This window comes from Trichosurus vulpecula, chromosome 3 (genome assembly GCF_011100635.1).
Source record: "Trichosurus vulpecula isolate mTriVul1 chromosome 3, mTriVul1.pri, whole genome shotgun sequence".
Classification (NCBI taxonomy): Eukaryota; Metazoa; Chordata; class Mammalia; order Diprotodontia; family Phalangeridae; genus Trichosurus; species Trichosurus vulpecula.
Window position 1 is genome coordinate 290,829,020 of NC_050575.1, and position 22,382 is coordinate 290,851,401.

A 22,382-nucleotide genomic window follows, 5' to 3' on the forward strand; every position below is an offset into this window, starting at 1 on the left:
CAGATGTGAGGGAGCACAGAAAACCTTCAGTGATTTTTTTCTATTTTCTGAGGATTTAATGCTTGTAATCTTCCTTCATCCTCCTCCATAATGTTTTACAAATGGCTTTACATTAATCTGGTGTAGCTCTTGGCCTCCATGTCTCTGCTTGCAAAGGAGACTGAGTCTTGACTGACTAAAACAGTCTCTGGGCTGTTTTGGCCTCCTTATTTTGGTTTTACCTTGGTTAAACTTCTGTAGGAAAGGTGATTAAGTTAATATCTTTACACTTTTATTCATTTATCAATTTTCAAAGTCATTAGTTTGCTATTTAAGCTGTTAGGTTGAAACTTAAAAGCTGTGTCTTCTCTTCTTTATCCTCTCCAATTTGATTATGATTTTTGACCTTTTTTCTAACTAATCAATGACCTGGCTGCAAAGAGCAAGCAGATTCCCACATTGGTTCCGGGAACATACTTTCATTAAACATATTTTTGAGATACTTTGTACTGTCCTTTTCCTTAAAGTTGACAAAGGTCATACTGTACACAAAGCTTTTTTTCCTTATTAATTTTAATGTTACAATAGTACACTAGCATGTCCCACGTAGTAGTACCCCAACCAACATCACTTCTCAGTATCTTCATTAATATAGTTTAACCAAACCTCTACCCATAAAGTTTTAATATTTCTACTATATTTGTCATTCAGTCTCCCATATACAGCATATTGCTTCTGTGGAAATAGATGTTCTCTGTAAACAATGTTTTGCCTAAAGTTTTGTTTTCCAAGAAGTCAATAAGCATTTATTAAGCACCTACTATGTACCAGGGATGCAAAGCAAGGCAAAAAAGAGTCCATGCTCTCAAGGAGCTCACAGTCTAGCGGAGACAGCTGTTTACAAACAAATAGATGCAGGATAAATTGTAGATAATCTCAAAAGGAAGACACTAAGATTAAGGAAGACTGGGAAAGGCTTCTTGCAGAAGGTGAGACTTTAACTGAGACTTGAAGGAAGCCAGGAGGTGGAAATGAGGAAGAGAATTCTAGGCATGAGAAACAACTGTTGAACATTCCTGGATTTGGGAGATGATACATCTTTTATAAGAAATAACAAGGATGACTGTGTCACTGGATTGTACAGTATGTGGAGGGAAGTAAGGAATAAGGGAGGGTAGGAATGAGCTAAATTAGGAAGGGTTTTGAAAGCAAGCTGATTTTATATTTGATCCTGAATGTAGTAGGGAGCCACAGGAGTTTATTGAACAGGAAAGTGGCACAGTTATCTGTACTTTAGCAAGATCAATTTGACACATAAGAGAGAGGAGGATGGGGGCAGTTAGGTGGCACAGTGAGTAGAGCACGGGCCCTGGAGTCAGGAAGACCTGAGTTCACATTTGGCCTCAGACACTTGATACATTTACTAGCTGTGTGACCTTGGGCAAGTCACTTAACCCCAATTGCCCTGCCAAAAAAACAAAAAAAAAAAGAGAGAGGAGGATGAACTGGAGTGGGGAGAGACTTGAGGCAGGCAGACCCACCGGCAGGATATTACAATAGTCCAGGCATGAGGTGATGAAGGCCTGCACTTGGGTGGCAGCAGGGTCAGAGGAAAGAGGGGGGTGTATATAAGAGATGTGGTAAAGGTAGAAAAGAGGGGACTTGGCACATGATTGGATACGAGAGTTCAGAGTGGGGAGATGAAGATGACCGTAGCCTACCTAGGTTGTGAGCCTGGATGACTGGCAGGATGGTGGTACTATTCAACAGTGAGAGGGAAGATAGGAAGGGTGGGTGTTTGTGGACAAAAATAATGAGTTCAGTTTTAGATATGTTGAGTTTAAGATATCTATGACACATTCAGTTCAAGCTGCCCAGTAGACAGGAGATCAGGAGAGAAGTTAGGGCTGTACAAAGAGATCTGAGAATCATCTGCATAAATATAGTTGGATCCATGGGAACTGATGAATTCACCAAGAGAAATGGATAAAGGACCAAAAAATAAAACCTTAAGCAGGTTATGTCTCCACTTACTTACCCAGGTTTCTGTTCTGCTTTGGCTAAGGAAGAAGCCTGCCCTCTAAAGAAGCCTTGCTCCCCAGGATGGTTAGATGTGACCCTTGAAGGTATTCCAAGGATTTCATGCCATTTGTATCACTTAAAAAAAACATGAAGAGGGTGGAGTTTTCCAACTATAGTTGGACTTGAGTTCCTGACAAAATTTTAGGATGTATTATTCAAGAGAAAGGCCAAATGGCACCAGCCTTGGGGTCAGGAAGATAGGGGTTCAGGCCCTACCTTTGACACATTTGGTGTAGGCTCTGTGATCCTGGTGAGTCATTTAACCCTTCAGTGTCCCCAGGCTCCCTTCCAAGACTGTAGGTTTGCAGAACTGCATTGGTAGGAGTTTCATTACATTGAAAAAATCATCCTACCACCTCCCCCCCAAACACACACACACACACACACACACACACACACACACACACACACGACAGGATCATTGTGTTCCATTCTGGGCACGACAGTTTAGGAAGCATGTGACAGCCAGAGTAGTGAAGAGCTTTATATTCATATCATATGAGGGTTGGGTGAAAACATTAGGTATCTTCGGCATAGAGAAGACTCAAGGGAGACATGATAATTCTGTTTGGGTATTTGAAGGATTGTCATGTTGGAAAAGGGGATGTACTTGTTCCCTTAAATCCCAAAGGGCAGCACCAGGTGTAGGGATTGAAAGTCTCAAAACAATCAGTTTAAGCTTGATTTCAGGAAAACCTCCTAGGAACTGGAGTCACCCAAGGTGATTCACTCGTCAGGATTGTCGTATTGCAAAAGGCATTCTTTGTGGTCATTGTTGTTATTCGGTCTGGTCTAGCTCTTTATGACCCCAAGGACATACTATCCATGGCATTTTCTTGGCAAACATACTGGAGTTGTTTGCCATTTCCTTCTCCAGGGGATTAAGGCAAACAGAGATTAAGTGACTTGCCCAAAGTAACACAGCTAGTAAATGTCTGAGATTACATTTGAACTCAGGACTTCCTGACTCCAGGGCTAGCACTCTATCCTCAGAGCTGTCTAGCTACCTCATTGGCAATTGCATCTCTGGTTATAACTTTGACTAAATGCCTAATGAGCTCCCTTCTGCCTCTGACATTATCTCTTGTGTATGGGTGTATCTGTGCATATGTATGGGTGTGTCTGTACACCTATCATTGTTAGAGTTCAGCTTTGTCAGCAATCAGCAAACTAATGGACTGTGCCTGTATTGACATTTCAACTCTTAACCTAATCGTTTGTTTATTGAACAGATTCTGTTCTCACCTAGGCCCTGAATGATAGTATAAACCTATCTACAGTTAATCACTTTGGTAGGCTCACCTTCATCTTCTAATAACCTCTACCCATTAGTTGTATTAACATTAGGTTAACATATAAGCTTCAGAGCCTGTCACTTAACCTCTTTGGGTCTCATTTCCTCTTCTGTGAGTTGAGCTAAAGGATCTCAGAGACTCCTTCTAGCTCTAAACTTCTAAAATCCTATGGTTCTGTGGAATCTGTGTAGGTGTAACCCACCAGTTTGCTAATGGACATTTGCCATGACCACTGTATCTATATGAATAAATATGTATATTTATGTATTAACTTTGTATTATGAGTTTCCCTTTTATGTAATACATATCTATGAAAATATGAGGAGGTATGCAACAGCCTATGGAACATAATTTCAGGGACATTGTCCTCACCAAAAAATAAAACCAAAACCCTGCTGATTGATGCCTGAAATGTAGTTAACTGAGGGCACAGTTTCATTCCACAAATCACACTAAGGCATATTTGGGCACCTGAAGGGTATTGGGAAGAGGGTAGTGCTACCATGAATTACCAGAAGGGAGGCCGGTGATTCAGAAAACCAACTTACTTATGCTAGTTTGAATTTTTACTTAGGGCTCATGCTGAGAGGAAGTTATACCAGTGTTCTAAACACTAGTCAGACCTTTGATCAGAAGCAGATGTCCATCATTAGAATGGGAGCAGCTAGGTGGGTACAGTCGATAGAGCACTGAGCCTGGAGTCAGGAAGACTCATCTTCCTGAGTTGAGAGCTGGCCTCAGACACTCACTAGCTGTGCTACTCTGGGCGAGTGTTTACCTCAGTTTCTCATCTGTAAAATGAGCTGCAGAAAGAAATGGTGAGCCACTTGTGACCCCATTGTGACCCCCTTGGGGTCACAAGAGTAAGACGCAGCTGAAACGACCGAACAGCAATAACAGCATTAGAGTATTTAAGTACTTGCTCTGTGACCACTCCCCCCCCCCAACTAGGCAGTAGTACTCATCACTCTAATGGCCACTACTACTGCTACCATTCAGTCCCATATGCGAAGGGGGCCTCCGATGGCATCTCTGGATCTCCTTAACTCACAAGGTCCCTTGGCCAGTTCCATCTCAGAATACTTGTTCATTTAAGATGGGGAAAGAACAAATACCGAGACAGAGGTGGCTGCATGCTCATCATCACCGTGTCCAAATGGGGAGAGAGGGTTGCTGTCCCTTGCCTAAGAAGCCGTCGCTGGGAACCAGCAAAAAGAAAAAGAGTAATAAAGGAATAAGTTATGTCTACTCAGTCCTGCTTCAGCACCTGCAGCCATGATAATCAGTTCTTTTTTTTTTGTTATTAAATAGTTATGACAATACAAGCCCCTTGGGCACTCATGGCCAGAAACAGGCGTACCTCAAGCTTCTACATGGTCTCCTAGACTGAACTCCATTTCAAGAATAGACATGTTAAAAGTAATAATAATAATGGGGTTTTTTCATGAAAATTACCCTATATGAGTTAATGTAGTTTTTTTTTAATCAACTTTCAAAAATAAATATTCCATTCTTTTTTTCTTCAAACAGGTTGAATTAGTTAGGAGAGATTACGTGGCAAATGGTGGCTGGGAGACCTTTCTTTCGTATGAAGACCCTGAGCAGGACATTTTGATTGGCCTTTTGCGTTTGCGGAAGTGTTCAGAGGAATCATTTCGTCCCGAATTGAAAGGAGGTGTTTCCATAGTCCGAGAACTACACGTATATGGGAGTGTAGTTCCTGTGAGCAGTCGTGACCCTGCAAAATTTCAGCATCAGGTATCTAACCTTTTCCCATTTGGTTTCTGATTAAGAAAAGCGCCTAAGTTGGAAAAGCAAGAGAGAAAGGTGGAAAGGTTGAGAGAGAAGCAGGGAAATAAAAAGGAGGCAAGGAGATAAAGTGACAGAGGATTCTGCATTTATTTAATTGTTCTGTGCTTTTTTTTTCCCTAAATGAAACAGTTTTTTTTTTTCATCTCCCTGGGTTTTAGGCAGGATAATGTATGGTAGAAACCAAAAAGAGAACAATGCTTTAGGAGCTAATCAGTAAAAACCAGCTGTTGGCAGTTGTATGGTGTGTAAAAAGTTGGTAGTTGAAGATTATTGCCTCATTTCTTATAACTGTTAGGAACTGCAAATGTTCTAAAAAGTTTGCGAATAGCTACCCCAGGCTTCCACTGTCCACAAGTTGAGTGAATCAGGGCTTTTCAGCCTGTTTCTTCCTGCACCTCCCTAAAAGAGGAACAGATGTTGAGAGGAAATTTCCTTCTCACAATGATTAGCTCCCATCATCTGAGAAGGGCCTTTTAATGGTACTTTCACCATAAAAATTAATGCCTTTGTTATCAGTCAGCTACAGAGCTCTTCTCAAATAGTTGAATGATTATTCTTTCCTTACTTTTTAAAGAAATCTTTTTTCACTCTTGTTTCAGCAGACTAAAGCAGTCTCTAAACTAGTCTCTAAATTACAGCCTTCCTATTTGTGAACATTACTTTCTTTTTCTTTCTTTTGTCCCTCCCATAGGGATTTGGCATGCTACTCATGGAAGAGGCAGAAAGGATAGCTAAACAAGAGCATGGAGCTCGGAAAATTGCTGTCATTTCAGGTAACATTTCTGTAAAAACATGACTGGCAAATGCCAAGCATTATAGGTTAGTGCTATAATTGAAAAAAAAATCTCTCATCTAACTTAGCCTCACTTTGTTATTTGTATATGAAATTGGGGAAAGCTGAATAGATGAAGAACACATGGCTAAAGCCAAGGAAGGAAGACCTAAGAAGAGTTGAGTAGGCAGAGCTTTAAGAGCCCCTCTATTGTTGGAGAAAGTGGGAATAAAGCCCATGCCGAGATAGGTACTGTTTCTGCCTTCACCACTACCACACAAGTCATCCTCATCTAGAGATCTCTCTTTTGTGCTCTAGATGCACCACCTAAGAAAAAGTCATTTGAAATTAGGCATATAAGTAAAATGTACACTTTTTAGAGAACTATCACTGCTAGCGTTCAAGAAACTCTACTAGTTAGATGTAAGAGAAAAGTAAATGCTGTGACCAGGTATTTAATTTTAAAACCCCTAGCTTAATGTATCCCATTTCACACTGGTTTTGTAGCTTCGTAGCAGAGTCTGCCATGGGGCAGTACTACACTGTGTGTCAGTCCTCTTTCTCTTATCTACAGATTTTTAGAGGAATGAATGAGGAAAAAAAAGGAATTATGCCAAGTAGAACATAAAATAAAATTCACAGCAAAAATGTACACTCTCCCATAGCATTTTCCATTCTTTTATCCCTGGGATAATTATCATCACTAACAGAAAACTAACATGCAGGTAGAAGCAGGATTAAAACCCAGGTCACCTTTTTTCTTCCTCCAGTGATCTTTGCCTAATATTATACTGTCTTCCTGAGTGCCAGACTTCATCTTCCAGAAGCTCAAGAAAGTGAACTTCTAGAAAAAAAAAAGGACTTTTAATGAGCTTGTGAAAAATAAAGTCTACAAGTTCCTCAAGATCAATAGCTGTGCCAAGGTTTTCACTAGTTTTAATTATGAAGATGTAATATCCAGGGCTTGCTTAATGAGCCAGTCTTCTTCAGGCAGGATTTTCTCTATTAATAGGACAGACATATAAAGCATTTCAGGACATAATATTCCCCACAAATGTATAAAGACAACTTTCTTTGATCCCACTAAAAGAGGGGTAGCTAATTGAGGCTGCTTCCTTATTAGTACATTCAAATGAGTAAAATTGTTCCTTAGATACTGTCTTCTTGTATTTGGATATGCTCTGGATGTGTGAAAGCATAACAATGGAACAAAATTGACTCAGGAAATCAATATGGGACATAACACATGTGTAGGGTTGACATAAACTTGCCACTTACTGCCCATACTGTGTTAATTCTTCTCCCCATACTCTGCCAAGCATGCAACTGATAAATTTAATAGTCCTGGTTCCATACTGTGAACTATGAACATAGATGTGAGAACTTTGACTCTGTTGATGCCTTTGGCGTCTGTGCCTGTCATTCAACCAGATATGGTGAATTTGGTAACTTGATCACTTGTCAAAATTATATGGGACACCATTCCGCTTTACATTAATACATTTATTTTCATAGTAACCATTTGAGATAGACTAGAGGATTTATTTGCAAAGACTAGACCACAAAAGGGGGAGGAATTGACTTGCCTGAAGTCATACTCAGTTACTTGTAGGAACTTTAGTTTCTGACTTGATGAGCTCACTGGAGGAATACCAGGAAACTGTCTCTCTTTTGGCTTTTCACCAAATTCTAATTTAATGGCTCAATTTCATAGTTTCTGCTTACATGGTTATGTTTTAATGTCACAAGCAAGAGGCCTGTCTATAAGTAGTAGAACTTTGTCGAAAGATGGAACCTTATTCAACTACTTAATTAACTACTTTGGACCATGCATTCTTTGTCTGTAAAGTGAGGAAGGTTGAATTAGACCTCTAAGGTTCTAGCTCTCAAATTTTGTAATTTTTCTATTTCTCACAGTTAAGACCTTAGAATTCCCAAGTTTTCAGATTATTTGCACTGGTTATATTCTTGGTCAACTGCTTCCTAACATCAGTAGGTAACATCAGCTCAAAGCATTGTGATAGGCTGTATCACAATAGAAATAAACATAAAGTATTGTCTCTGCCTTCAAGGAGACCACCTAGTATTTACCTTCTCAAATTTCTCCCTAGATTGTAAAAGAAAAAATTTCCTCCATTTTTTAGTTCCCAAAAATTTCTCCTACTCCTTCAAGCAGCAAAGTCTGCTATTAAGAGTTGGATTATCACCAAGTCAATAACTTCTAATGAAACCAGGTACTTAAGAGATCAGCTTTCTTATATCCCTTTGACTATCCATAAACATATATTTCTTGAATATATTTAAAAAAGCACCTTAGCAAATTAATCTTATTTATTTAGAAATTTTCCTCTTTTTTTTTACTCATTTCCAGTATGCTGTACTCCTCTTTAATATTTAACCAACTCATCTTTTCCCTCTACAAACTTATAAAGAGCATCATGTAGATAACTTTTCAGAATCTCTCTCCAGTAGCATATTAAATACTATCCCTAATAATTACTCTAAAAACTGAAGATCTTTGGTAGAAACAACTGTTTTTGTACTGTTTCTCAAAAGAACAAGTATTGACAGCTTCTTTTCAAGAAATGTTTAATGGTACCCCAAAGAATGGTGTTTCCTATCTTAGTCTCAGCAGCCTGGCTAGATGTAAGAACCAGACATGTAACTGTTCTATTCCTTGAGCTAATTGCTATTCAGTGAGGTGAACAATCTCTCAACCTCCACCACCACCATCCTGGTCCTAATCGGTATTCTGTTTGTGTTCTTTCGAGTAGAAAATTAATATGGACATTGTCCAAGAATTTCACAAGGCTAATAGACCACAGGAGGATGGTTGGGAATGAGACAGATGTCTGGATGAGAGATGACAGAAACCAATATGGTTTAGAGAAATTAAGATAAAGGATGACTGCATCCTTCAGAACTATTTCAAAAGTCAAAAAAGAGATGAGAATGAATAATTAAACCTTGAATATGGGGTAGGCCATGGGGTGGCTGTGGGGACAAAGGCACTTACAGCATTGCTACAGCTATGTGCCTGTGGACTCATTTGCAATCACCATTAACCCAAAGAGCCGTTTGACTACTGCATGTCCTAAATAGTCAAATACAGAAATTAGTAGTCTTTAAGAGCTGAAGGTGATATGTGAAAGAGCCTCAAGTGGCTCCAGACTGTCATTGATTTATAGCAGGAAATAGAAGTCATTTCCATTAATCTGAGCTGGCAAGTGGCAAGTGTTGATGAATTAATTTGACCCCCATGTCACTTTTGGAAAAACCGAGGTTACTCATAGTTGTAGTTCTCTTTAGATTACAAACTCATTGAGGGACAGTCTTATTTCATCTTTGTATCCATAGAACTGGGCATAATGTCTTGCACATAGTAGAAGTTTAAAAGATATTTGTTGACTTGAGTAGGAGCAATTCTCTTAAGGGTAGCCCCTCCACAGAGTGACAGGGGCCAAGTATCTTCTAAATGGCCCTTGATATACGCAGAACTTCTTCCCTACTACTTATCTGGAACTGAGGCAATTGCATTAGGGAGGAAGACAGATACCTGCCTTACTTTTTTAGATGCCTCTTCTCTCCCTGCCACCATTCCCCCCCCCCCCCAAGAAAAACAACGCCAAAAACCAAACCACATTTAATATTAATCTGAATGAATACACACCTTCCTTTTTGCTCTAAACAAGCCTCTAAGCAAGGGACATTGGGTGCTTCCTGTGACTGAGGGAAGGGAGGCAAAGAGAAAGGATCCCAAGACTTAGAGTCAGTCAACTTGGGTTTGAATCGTAAGTTCTGTGAGCCTGGCTAGTTACTTTTTCATCCTAAGCCTAAGTTTTCTCACATCTAAAAAACAGTATTGCCTGTATTTCCTGTCTCATCAGGTGGTTGTGATGATAAGATGATTTAATATGTGTTCCATTTTGTAAATTATCAAATGCTATATAAAAAATTGCTGATATTATAGATCTAAGCTTTCTTTTTCTTTGCCCATCTTGGATTCTCATCTAGCTCATCTTTTGGTAGCCAAATAATCTTTTTCCTTCCTTTTCTTGAGGGAACAATTCAAAATTTTCTCTGGAGAAGCAAAAAAGCCATTCTACTGTATCTTTTTACCATTCATAGCACCCCAGGTCACTGGAAACCCAGGCTTGCAAAACTCCTATTTTTAAAAGGTAACTTTTCTATCCTAAACTCCCTGCCCCCAGAATTCTTTTCTTCTTGTCAGACTGTGAGATCCAAGGTCTGAGAAATTCTGTCCTATTAGTTTCTTCTGTCTCCTCTCTTTTGGGCCCCCATTTACAACCCCCCTCTTCCCCAACATGCCCACAGCAGTCTTCCATTCAGTATGCTGACACACTAAGCTGGAGGGGATATAACACTAGCTCCTTCATGACAATGCATACCACCAGATCTGTTGATTATGTATCCTGTTTTCCCCTTCCCCTGTGGAGAGAGAAATCCATCCCACCCCCCATATACAAATACACACAAGCACATGTGCTCCCTTTTCAGTGACTCATTCTCCTAGTTTTTACTGAAGGAAGAAAGATGGTTTTGCTAAATATCAGTGCTATTCATGCCCTTCCTCAAAAATCTAAATGCACCAAAATCCAGATATATCTTGTAGTTAGCAAAGAAAGCTCTTTTTATAGGTGTGGCAGGGAAGCTGGGCTGTAGAAATGAAGATTTAAGTCAAAAACATTTTTGTTCTGTACCTTATGAAACCATGTAAATTGATTTCAAAAACAAAATCCACCTTAAAAACTCAGTCATTTTGTTTGTATTACCACATGTAATACCTTTTATTTCATAGGTATTGAGGGACTTGGATTTGATTTTTCTCCCTCTGCAGTAAAGGGAATGGACTCAGACTGAACCACATAGCCAAATAGAAGAAGAATCCATTCCTTGCCTTTGGGTGATTCCCCCTTCAGGGAATAGTTACATTTATTTACATTCCAAGGCTTTACTATTTCTTTGGATCTCTTCTGGCTACCCCACTCAGGAAAAAGAGTCTTTCTGCTAAATTTGCTATTAGATTCAACAAACTTTTATTAAACACTTACTGTGTGGTATGTACTGGGGACAGAGAGACAACAAAAAACTTGCCTTGCTCTTAGGGAGCTTACATTCTACCAGTAAATATAACATGGCAGTAGAGGATAATTTGAGGGAGAAAATGTTAGCAAACAAGGGGACCAAGAAGAGCCTCCTCTAAAAGGTAGTATTAGAACTGAATCTCAGAGGAAGCTAAGGATTCTAAGAGATGTGAATGATGAGGCAGGGCCTTCTACACCTCTGGTACCAGTTGTGGAAAGACATGGAGGCAAAAAACTTACTTCTAAGTAGCATTTTTTCCATAGTTCCTTGAGTCCATTTCCATCTTGACTTGAACAGAAACAACATGAGGCTTTCTTGTTTTTGAAATTATTCAGCTGCTCTATTTATTCACACACTTATTCCCCTCCCCCATAGATTCACACAAGACTGGTGGCAGGCGGGGGAAATAACAAAGGCATCCAGTTCCTGCTCTCCTGCCAACTTTCATTCATCTTTGTGGTTCTTACTCCCTCATTATTAAAGACCTAGTGACTCACCAATAATTATACTGTAACCAAGTGGGAAAAATACTTGGAATATATAACCAAGTTTCCTCTTCCTGCAGCAATCTGAACACTTAAAGGAAGAAACTACTTAAAGCAAGGCTGAAAGTGTTTGTGAAAGACAGAGTAGGCAAGTTAATCTACAAATGTCTAAAAATTGATAGTATCTTTTTCAATTTCAGGGCTAGGGTTTAAGCATCTTTGGTCTGAGAGAAAGAGAAACTAAAGAGATGCTGTAGCTCCCAGTTCCTCATTAGATTTGAAGTGCATTTGGGAGGCCAGAAACCCTTCATGGGAGATTATGGAAGTGAAGAATGGATGGGTGGTGACTACTGACAAGTTCTTGCCTCCCATCGTCCCATGGAATGGCAAACAGCCAGCTGTGTCTTTAATTTAACATTTTGCCTGCCCCGGCAAGCACTCTTAGAGAAGCCTCTGTTAGCAATTGTTCCTACCTCCTGTTTCAAAGCAGTTTTTTTTTTAAGTAGGAGGCTTTAATAATAATAAGTCTCATTTTATGGATCTTTACATTATCTTGTTTGAGCCTCACAACAGTCCTGTAAGGGTAGGTAACAACTTCATTCTTATATATCCTCATACAGATTCCTTCTATATTCCTTACTGAACCTCCCACAATGTGCAGTCCTCAAAACAGCTAAATGAAACAAATAGTCATTTTGACCAATAATATATGTCACCTGATGCTTCAGTAGTTTTACATTTGTTAAAAGAAATTGCTGCTAGGTGCTTTATGTTAATATCAGTGTTCCCCAGTTTCATAATCTGAGCCTTGTTTCCATTCAAGGTTGTTTCTAATGACCGAGTTATAGTCATTGTGTTCTTTTGGTTCTGCTTTGTTCGCCTGCTTCACTCTGTAGAAGTCTTCCTATATTTCTTTGAATTTTCTGTATTTGTTATCCTTGTGGCACAGTAATAAGGCACAGCAAGTGACTTGCCTAAGCATGGAAGGTGGGATTTGAATTTAGGCCTCCTGAGCACCTTTTCCCACTAAAGAACTCTAGACTCAGCATTAGAAGGCCTGGTTTCAAATCTTCGTTCTACCCACTTGGTACCCACATAACCTTGGGCAAATCATTTCCTCTGTCATGGCTTCGTTTTCCTTGTCTGCACAGTGAGGAGGTTAGAGTCACTGACCTCTGAACCTCTGATCCTGTGACCCTACATGTCATTGCCCCTATTTTATAGGTGAGACTGAGCGAAGTGCCCAAGGTCACACAACCGGTAAATGCTGGAGCCAGAACTCAAACAGGCATCTTCTGATTCCAAACCCCATATTCTTTAAACACTCCTTGCTTCTTGATCCAAGCAAAACTTTTTCCTTTATTTCATTTTTTATAATGTGTACACATAAAGAAATATACAGGTAAACGTGGTAATTGAAATTGTTTATGGCCATCCATGAATTCCGAAAAAGTTATCTAACTGAAACGTGCTATTCTAAGAGGTCCTTAAGGACACATCTAAGTATACCAATCTTTGTTCTTTGTATCTAGAAGTGTACACTTAATAATGCCACAATAATAATTTGCATGATACTTTTTAGTTTGAAAAATACTTTCACATCAATAATCTCATGTAACCTCTAGAACAGCCTTATAAAGTAGACAGGACAGGCATCATTAGTCTCCATTGTTTGGAGAGGAAACCAAGGTGAGAAAGGTTAAGTGTTTTGCTCAAGGTCACATAGGTAAAAAATGGGACTGGGACCAGAAGAGAGGTTTTCCAGGGCTCTGCATTTTAATATGCTGCCTCTTGGTCCAAGCAAACTTTAGCTCTCAGTTATAAGATAGCTGAAGAAACGCTGTTAGAAAACCACTGCTCCTCACTCTCCCCCCATATAGTTCTTGCAATAATGGTTAGATATGCTAATTAGGCATCTTGAGCACTGGAATATGTAGTAATTTAATTACTGCATCATTCATTTGCTCACTGATTTGGAGGCATCACAGTGACAAGTAACAGAAGGGGGATAGAGCTGTGCCTCTCCTTAAGGGGAGGATTCAGCAGTCACGTCGAGAGCTGTGAGACACCCTGTGGACGTCAGTCCTGGAGCCTGGCTTACGTCAGCTCTGAAGGGTAATTGCTTTTCTTTGGCTTGCTAACGAAAGGAAAGTTACTGGTAAATGGAGTTTCTTGGAACCCTACCAAGCTGGGAGGACAGATGAAAGCTGGAGCAGAGCATTTGCCCAGCCCAGGTAGCATGTGGTTATCTTTCAGACAGGAAAAGTAGAGACAGTGCTAAGACTAACCCAATCTGCAATGCTGCAGCAACAGAGAATTGGCTTCCTTTTTTTTCCTCAAGAGCAGGAGGGACAAGGAAATAAGTAAAAAGAAGACAGTTTGGTTTTTTTTTTTAAATAGGGATGCGACTGAAAGAAGCTGAAGGTTAACCTTTCTTCTATGGATTTCTTAAATCCTCCAAAAAAGACCTAGAGCTTGGCCTTGAATATCAATGTGATTTGTTAGTCATAGTGAAGAGAGAAACTCAGAATATATCTATCCTTCCTCCAAAACCTTACTGAATAGTAACAGTGTGGTATAATGGAAAGAATTCTAGATTTGTACTCACAGAACCTGGATTTAAATCATGGCTCTGTCACTTTACCTCATGTAGGGTCCTGGACAGATCGATTAACCTTTCTGTTCCTCATTTTCCTCATCTGCAAAATGAAGAGGTTAGTCTGGGTGATTTTTAAATAAATCTAGATCCTGTTATAATACTAGGATCAATTTCTCAATAGGTTAATGATAGGTGACAAGATGAAAGTGGGGGAAAGAGATATGTATACCTGCTGGTCTAATTCCCTATATAAAGCCTTAGGTAGAGGGCACAGAATGGATCACTACAATCCCCTCAGGTCTAGAAGTCAAAGCTCTGGGTTGAAATCACTAGATTAGGTTATAATATTCAAATGGTATTACCCAAATCCAAAGAGTATTTATTAAGTGCCTACTATGTTCGAGACAAGGTACTAGGGGCTGGCTATACAAAGACAAAGTAAAATATAGCCATTGCCCTCAAGGAGTTGACTTACTATCTAAAGAAAATACCATGTCAGTTAACTGGCATGATTAAATAAATAATGGAGTGTCTCTGGTTAACTGAAAGGTAATCTGTTTGCAGTGAAACTTTCTAGGTTGTTAGCCTTATGTTGGATATTGGGCCTCAACCCACCTGTTACTTTCACTCTGAAACTCTTTCAGTAATACAAAGTTTTCTCTGTTGATTTCTCATTTACATACTTCTAGAAAAAAACTCATTGACCACCTAGAGATTTCCATTCCAGTCATATGGTGATCTGCGGTACCAAAACAGAGAGCATCCATAGAAATACATTTGAAATTGTGTCTGATTACTTAGTTAAGCAGAAAAAACTCGGAAGGAAAAGATTATCTTTTCCCAAAACTTTTCATAGGTAGAAAACAAGAAATTCTAGAAGTCTGTGAGAAATGTCATCTGTTTAAAAATTACTTGATTACACATTTTTTTCATAAATCAACCAATCAGTAAACATTTATTAAAGCACTTACTATATACTAGGCTCAGTGCCTAGTATTCCTAGTGCTGGGAATAAGGAGAAAGGCAAAATACAGTCCTTGTTTTCAAGGACTTGAAAAGGTGTTCACAGTCTAATAGGGGAAATAACACACAAACAGCTCTGTGCAGACAGGCTATAGGATACTTTGGAGATAACGGCAGGGAAATCATTAGCATTAAGGAGGATGAGGAAGACCTTCTTCTGGAAGGTAGGGTTTTAGTTGAGACTTCAGAGAAGCTAGGAGATGGATGAGAGAGAATTTTAAGGAAAGGGATTCAGTGAAAACGTTTGGAGTCAAGACCTATGGAGTATCTTGTGTGAGAAACAGCATGGAAGCCAGTGTCACTACATCTCAGAATAAAACATGGTGGGGAGTAAGGTCTAAGAATATTAGAAAGATAGAGAAAGACCGGATTATGAAGGGCTTTAAAGCCAAATGGAAGATATTTTATTTGATCCTGGAAGCAATAGGGAGGTACTGGAGTTGATTGAAAAGGAATGGGCTATGGTCAGACCTGTATTTTGTGAAGATCAATTTGACAGCTAAGTGGAGAATGGACTGGAGTAGGGAGTTCCTTGAGACAGAAAGACCAATAAGCAGACTAGTCCAGACTTGAGGACCTACAGCAGGATGGCAGCAGTGTCAGTAGAGAAAAGGAGAGGATCGGGGAAGGTAGATTTCAAAATGTTACCAAAGAGTAGCTAGGTAGTCTGCTACCATGGAAAGAGCACTAGATTTGTACTTAGAGAACTTGAGTTTAAATCATGGCTCTGTCGCTTTACCTCATGTCTTTTCCTGGGCAAATCACTTAACCTTTCTGTTTTTCAGAAACAGGGATTTGGGGAAGGTAGAATCAACTGGACTTAGCAACTGGTTGCCTATGGGGGTGGGAGAGACTGAGGAATTAAAAGATGACACCTAGGTTGTGATCCTGGATAACTGGGAAGATGCTGGTACCCTCTAGAACAATAGGAAAATTAGGAAGAGAAGAGAGTTAGGGAAGGGTGACAGATAACAAATTCAGTGTGGAACAGGTTGAGTAGAAGTTGGGACATCCAATTCAAGATGTCCAAGATGTTGGAGATGAGAGATTGGTATCAGGAGACAAGTTAGGGCTTGATAAATAGATCTCAGAATCAACATCATAGAGGATTCATTGGAGCTAATGAGGTCAAGTGAAATTGTATAGAGAGAAAAGATAAAAGGGTTCAGGACAGTCTTGGAAGACTGTTGTTTGTTCTTCATTTTCAAAGAAGACCCAGCATATGATGGGTGGTGTTTTGACCTGCACGTGAATTGGATTAAGTGAAGCAGAGTTGTGCAGTGTAATCAGCCTTACTCTCTCTTCCTGGGTTATCAAAGTCCAGTGGCAGGACAGAAGACAACTGGCAATGGCCTGGGATACAGTGGATGATGCCTGACCAAGCTCTAAGCATCCCACAGCACCTGCTTCAGCCACCTTCATCGTTCTCCACTGCCCATTCTGCTAAGGAAAATCTTCACATGTTTGGGGTGGATATCCCCCAACTCACTGAAAAGTGTGAGGCCTCTCAGTTACCCTCAACCTGGTTTAGCCCATCTGCCAAGACAGTTTACCAGAGTGTAGGTGGCTGTGCATACTGCAGCTTCTTGGAACCACAAGTGAGAGTTGGGTGAAGGTGGACAGCAAAAGTGGATGAGCAGCTCTGAAAAGGACTTAGCAAGCCCTCACAGCAGAGATGCCAGTCTTCCTTGAACACCCCATACACCCCATTAGCAAATATGACCTGAACAAAGATCCAGTAAAGGAGACTGAAGAGAGTTCAAACAGAAGGAGAAACAGGATAGAGTAGCATCACAGAAGCCCAGAGGGAAGAGAATGTCAAAGGGAAAAGGGTGATTGACAGTGTCAAAGGCAGCAGAGAAGCCAAGAAGGATGAGGATTGACAAAAGGCCATTAGATTTGGCGATTAAGAAGTCAATGGTAACTTTGGAGAGAGCAGCTTTGGGTGAATGATGAAGCTGGAAGCCAGACTGTAGAGTTAAGAAGTGGAAGCATCAGTTGTGAACAGCCTTCTCAAAGAGTTTAGCCACAAAAGGGAGGAGAGATATAGGCCAATAGACAGATCAAGTGAGCATTTTTTGAGGACAGGGGAGAGAGACATGGGCATGTTTGTAGGCTGAAGAGAAACAGCCGATAAATGGAGATTGAAGATTAGTGACAGAGTAGGGATGATAAGAGGAGGTGATCTGCTGAAGAAGACAGGATGGAATCGGATCATTTGTGAATGCAGATAGATTTGCTTTGACCTGAAAAAGAGCGAATTCTTCATGTGAAATAAGGATGATGAAGGAAGAGATGGTAGCAGAAGGCACCTGAGGGATATGAGATAAGAAGGAGGGGAGAAGAGGGAGTTCTTAGCCAATCACCTCAATTTTTTTAGTGAAAAGAGGCAAGGTTCTCCACTGAGAAGCTGGAAGAAGGGGGCACCATGGGACATTTTGAGGAGAGATGAAAAAGTTTGGAAAAGTAGCTGTGGTGAGTAAGATAGAAACCAGTGCTAGAAGCAGTGGTGAAGAAGACTATATAATCAGGAAGGAGCCAGGTCTCAGTGAGAACCAGAAAATGGAAGGAGTAGGAAAGGAAAAAAGATTTAGGGTGAAAGTAGATTTGTTACCTATGGAGCAGGCATTCCAGAAGACACAGTGGAAGGGATGTGTAGCTTTAGAGTGGGACATCAAGGGAATTAGGTTGAAAGAGAATGGGAATAAGGGAGCAGTGGCGGGGGCAGGACTGGACAGAGAATGGTGTTTGAATCACAACTGAGAGTTCAGAATCACTGGGATAGGGAGGATATGAGCAGGTGGGAGTTTGTTGATCTTTGATAAATGAGTACAGGTGGTTTTTCTTCATCCTTAGGGGGTTAGCTTCAGGGTGGAGTGATCCCCAGTTGTCAGGCAGGAATGTGAAGCTAGAAAACTGGGGAGGACAGGCCCAGGTAGGCAGAAGTGGAGGTAAAATTGTAAGCATTTGGAAAGGTTGCCAGAAGAGAGTACAGTGGAAGGGGCCTCAGCAACAATCCAGTCAAACCCTTCCTCATTTTACAAATAAGAAAAGTGGAGCCTAGGGAAGCACTGACTTGTTCTCGGTAGTTTGGTAAAGCCCTGGGCCTGGAATCAGGAAGACCTGAGTTAAATCCAGCCTTAGGTACTTATTAGCTGCGGGACCCACGGCAAGTCACTTAAGCTCTGTCTTCTTCAGTTTCCTCATCAGCAAAATGGGGGAAATAATAGGTACCTTCCTTCTAGGGTTGCTGTGAGGATCTAATGAGGAAATAATTAAAGAGCATTTAGCACACACCTGGCCCATAGTAAGCACATTTAGGGTCGAATGCTAGCTATTATTAGAACTCAAATATTCTAGAAGTGATTCTGAAAACTAGCCAGGTACCTGTAAAAGTAGAGATAATAGTGTAAACATGAAGTTGCCTTTGCACAAAAAAGGCTTTAGAAAGCTTAGGAAAGGAGAGTTCAGAGCTCTAATATTTAAGTCAGTATTCCCTGAAACTAGAAAGTAGTTCCCCCATTATCTGGTGCACAAAAGAGTAGCATGTCAGTCTACAGTCTCTACTGTTCTGTAGGATTTCTTTTGCCATATTCTTTCTGTCTTTGACAAGCAAGTTCACAGGGGATGAGGGGGGATTGTTTTTTAAGGTTTGCTTCAGTTCATCACATTCTCCCCAGTAAACATTCATATTCATCAAGCCACGGATCCCCCTATTTTGTCTGTTGAGAAGCAGCTAGGTCCAAGAAGCAAAACGAGCTGACAGTTTTATTGCCATTCAGCGGCTCTGACACCAGTAGCAACAAGCAGTAAAGCATTGTCCTTTAGGAGCATGGGGGCAGTGTTTGCTGCTTTTAGCCTGTTGATTGATGGTAATAGATATAAATTAGGAGGCTTCCTCAGAATTCATCCTCCAGTGCAGCCTGCTCATAGTTTGACAGAAGTCCTCTGGGAGTAAAGAAAGTGCCTTCACGTTTGAGTGAAACATTTTATTTGTAGGACCTCCCTTAGAAACATTTTAGGAGTAGTTAATTTTTAGTGCATTTAGAAAATTCCAGCCTTTAGCATTCAATGCCTAAGATGGGTGGCACTATTATAACTTGAAATGTATTTGCTAATTTATGTTGCTAGGCTCCTATTTGACTAAGCTGGACTTCCATTACTTTAGTTTCCACTGCCCTTCTTGAACTTTGTGTAGCATTTAATACTGTTGACCATCCTGATGCCTGGCTATTCTCTCCCCAGTTGGCTTAAGTGATGCTGCTGTCCCCTGCGTCTCCTACCACACTGAACTACCACTATATCTCTGTCTCCTTTACTGGTAGACTATCTCCTGGCCCCTAAGGCCTGCAGCCAATTCATATATTTCTTGGAGGCTTTGGATATAGGAGCTTTGACTTCATTGTCTTCTTCTGGCTGTATGGTCTGATCTTCTTTGTCACCAAAGTAAGATTCTATAGTCTGATATTTTTATGCTGAGTGACTGTTGGAGGTCAATCTGCTTCCGTAGCTTTAGTTATCACCTCTATACAAAATGACTAACAAATCCAAATCTGGCCCATATCTCTTCCCTGAACTTCAGTTCCACATCATTAATGGCCTGCAGAGACATCTACCTGCCATTCTTTAAAATGCATATGTCCAAAACTGAGCTCATCACTTTTTTTCCTCCTTACCCTTCCTAACATCCCAACTTATTTTGGCATCAATACCATTTTTCCAGGCTTGAAACCTCAGAATTGTTTTTTATTCTTCCTTCTTTTCCACATTCAATTAGTTGCCACCTCTCCCTCTCTCCAGTGTCTCATTCATCCTTACATTAAGCCTAAAATTGCTTCTTTGCAGTTTCTGCCTATTGTTCCTTGTCTCATCCTCTAGGGCCAGACAGAATAAGTGTCTTCCAAATGTCAGCTGTGTAACTGTCTTGCTTTCTATTCATGCCCTGGTCTCCTTTTCTGCAAGCTAAACCTCTCTCATTCACCTTTTTCTTCCCTCCTATTGCCACCCTTTCCTGGACTCCTAAACTGATCTCCATACTCCTAATCACTCTTTTTTTCATAGAACCTTTTGTAATAGAAGATCTCTTGCTTGGAATTTCCATTTACAAAAGAAATAAGAATAATTTTGTTATTTGACAAACAAAGATAAGATTTGCTGAATAAAACACCATAGAGTAAGGGTTCTTAACATTTTTTGTGTTAGGGACCCCTTTGGAATTCTGTTGAAGCCTATGGACCTGTTCTTAGAATAATATTTTTAATGCCTAAACCAAAATACATAGCATTGCAAAGGAAACCAATTATGCTGAAATACAGATGTCAAAAGATTCAAACAAAAAGCACCAACATTATAGATCCTAAGATGAAAATGCCTCCTAAACTCTGAAGGAAGCAGTAAAAAATAAAATAAAACACACACACACACACACACACACACACACACACATATAAAACTTACACATAGGAATCTTTATATGCAAACCAAAAACATGGGAATTAGTTACTGAAAGACATGTACTATTTAATCTGACTAATAACCTGGAAGATAGCACACTTAATTTAATTTTAATTTTTTTTATTGTAAACAGTTCAACACTAATAAGTCCCTTATGATTTGTCTTTCCTGTTTACCTTTTCTATTGTTCTCTGGTCTTTTCACCAAGAATGCTCGAAAGCCCTCTATTTCATTGAATATCCATTTTTTTTCCCCTGAAGGATTATACTCAGTTTCGCTGGGTAGGTGATTCTTGGTTTTAATCCTAGCTCCTTTGACCTCTGGAATATCATATTCCAAGCCCCTCGATCCCTTCATATAGAAGCTGCCAGATCTTGTGTTGTCCTGATTTTGTTTCCACAATACTTGAATTGTATCTTTCTGGTTGCTTGCAATATTTTCTCCTTGACCTGGGAACTCTAGAATTTAGCTACAATATTCCTAGGAGTTTTCCTTTTGGGATCTTTTTCAAGAGGCAATCAATGGATTCTTTCCATTTTCTATTTTACCCTCTTGTTCTAGAATATCAGGGCAGTTTTCCTTGATAATTCCTTGAAAGATGATATCTAGGCTCTTTTTGTGATCATGTCTTTCAGGTAGTCCAATAATTTTTAAATTATCTCTCCTGGATCTGTTCTCCAGGTCAGTGGTTTTTCCAATGAGATATTTCATATTGTCTTCTATTTTTTTCATTCTTTTGGTTCTATTTTATAATTTCTTGATTTCTCATAAAGTCATTAGCTTCTGTTTGCTCCATTCTAATTTTTAAGGAGTTGTTTTCTTTAGTGAGCTTTTGGACTTCTTTTTCCATTTGGCCAATTCTGCTTTTTAAGTCATTCTTCTCCTCATTGGCTTTTTGGAGCTCTTTTGCCATTTGAGTTAGTCTATTTTTTTAAGGTGTTATTTTCTTCAGTATTTTGGCGGGGGGTGGGGTGTCCCACTTTAGCAAGTCGTTGATTCATTTTTCATGATTTTCTTGCATCACTCTCATTTCTCTTCCCAATTTTTCCTGTACTTCTCTTACTTGATTTTCAAACTTCGTTTTGAGCTCTTTCATGGCCTACAGCCAATGTTTATGTTTCTTGGAGGCTTTGGATGTAGGAGCTTTGATTTCATTGTCTTCTTCTGGCTGTATGGTCTGATCTTCTTTGTCACTAAAGTAAGTTTCTATAGTCTGTTTTTTTTTAAATGCTATTTGCTCATTTTCCCAACCAGTTACTTGATTTTTGAGCTCTTTGTCAAGGTAGGACTCTGCTTCCAGAGTGGAGAGTGCTCTGTCCCAAGCTTCAGGGGTTTTGTGCAGCTGTTTTCAGAGATACTTCTAGGCACCTGTAAATTTTCAGTTCTTCTAAGGTGTTATGATCAAAGGAGAGGTGTTTACTACTCTCCTGGCCAGTGCTCTGGTCTGTGAGTGACCTCAAGCACTCTTTTCTACCTTGAAACTGTGAAGAGGAGTCCCTCTCCACAGCCACCACAAGCTCTGCCACAGCAGCGCACCTCCTCACCCCAGGACTACCACCCAGGACTGTAACCCAGATCCAAGCAGGACAAAGCAAGAAAATCCTGCCTCAGCACCAGCAAAGAGATCCCTGCAATCCCCCTCTGATCAGTCACTCGATCCCCCCACTGTCTGTGGGCCTGGAGCTCCAGAAGCAGCCACTGTTGCTTCCATCACCTCTGCCACCCTGGGGCCGAGGCCAGACTGCTCTCTTCTCTCACTGAGGTTCGAGTCTTCC

At 40.1% G+C, this 22,382-nt stretch overlaps 1 protein-coding gene across 1 annotated transcript in view; it reads left to right on the top strand.

Annotated features, from left to right (window-relative positions):
- ELP3 (elongator acetyltransferase complex subunit 3) overlaps positions 1 to 22,382 on the top strand; it is a 113,956-nt gene that overhangs the window by 73,219 nt on the left and 18,355 nt on the right. Inside the window, exons 13-14 of the mRNA XM_036751231.1 lie at positions 4,887 to 5,114; positions 5,860 to 5,941. Coding sequence (XP_036607126.1) covers positions 4,887 to 5,114; positions 5,860 to 5,941 — 310 coding nt within the window. The remainder of the gene's footprint in view (positions 1 to 4,886; positions 5,115 to 5,859; positions 5,942 to 22,382) is intronic.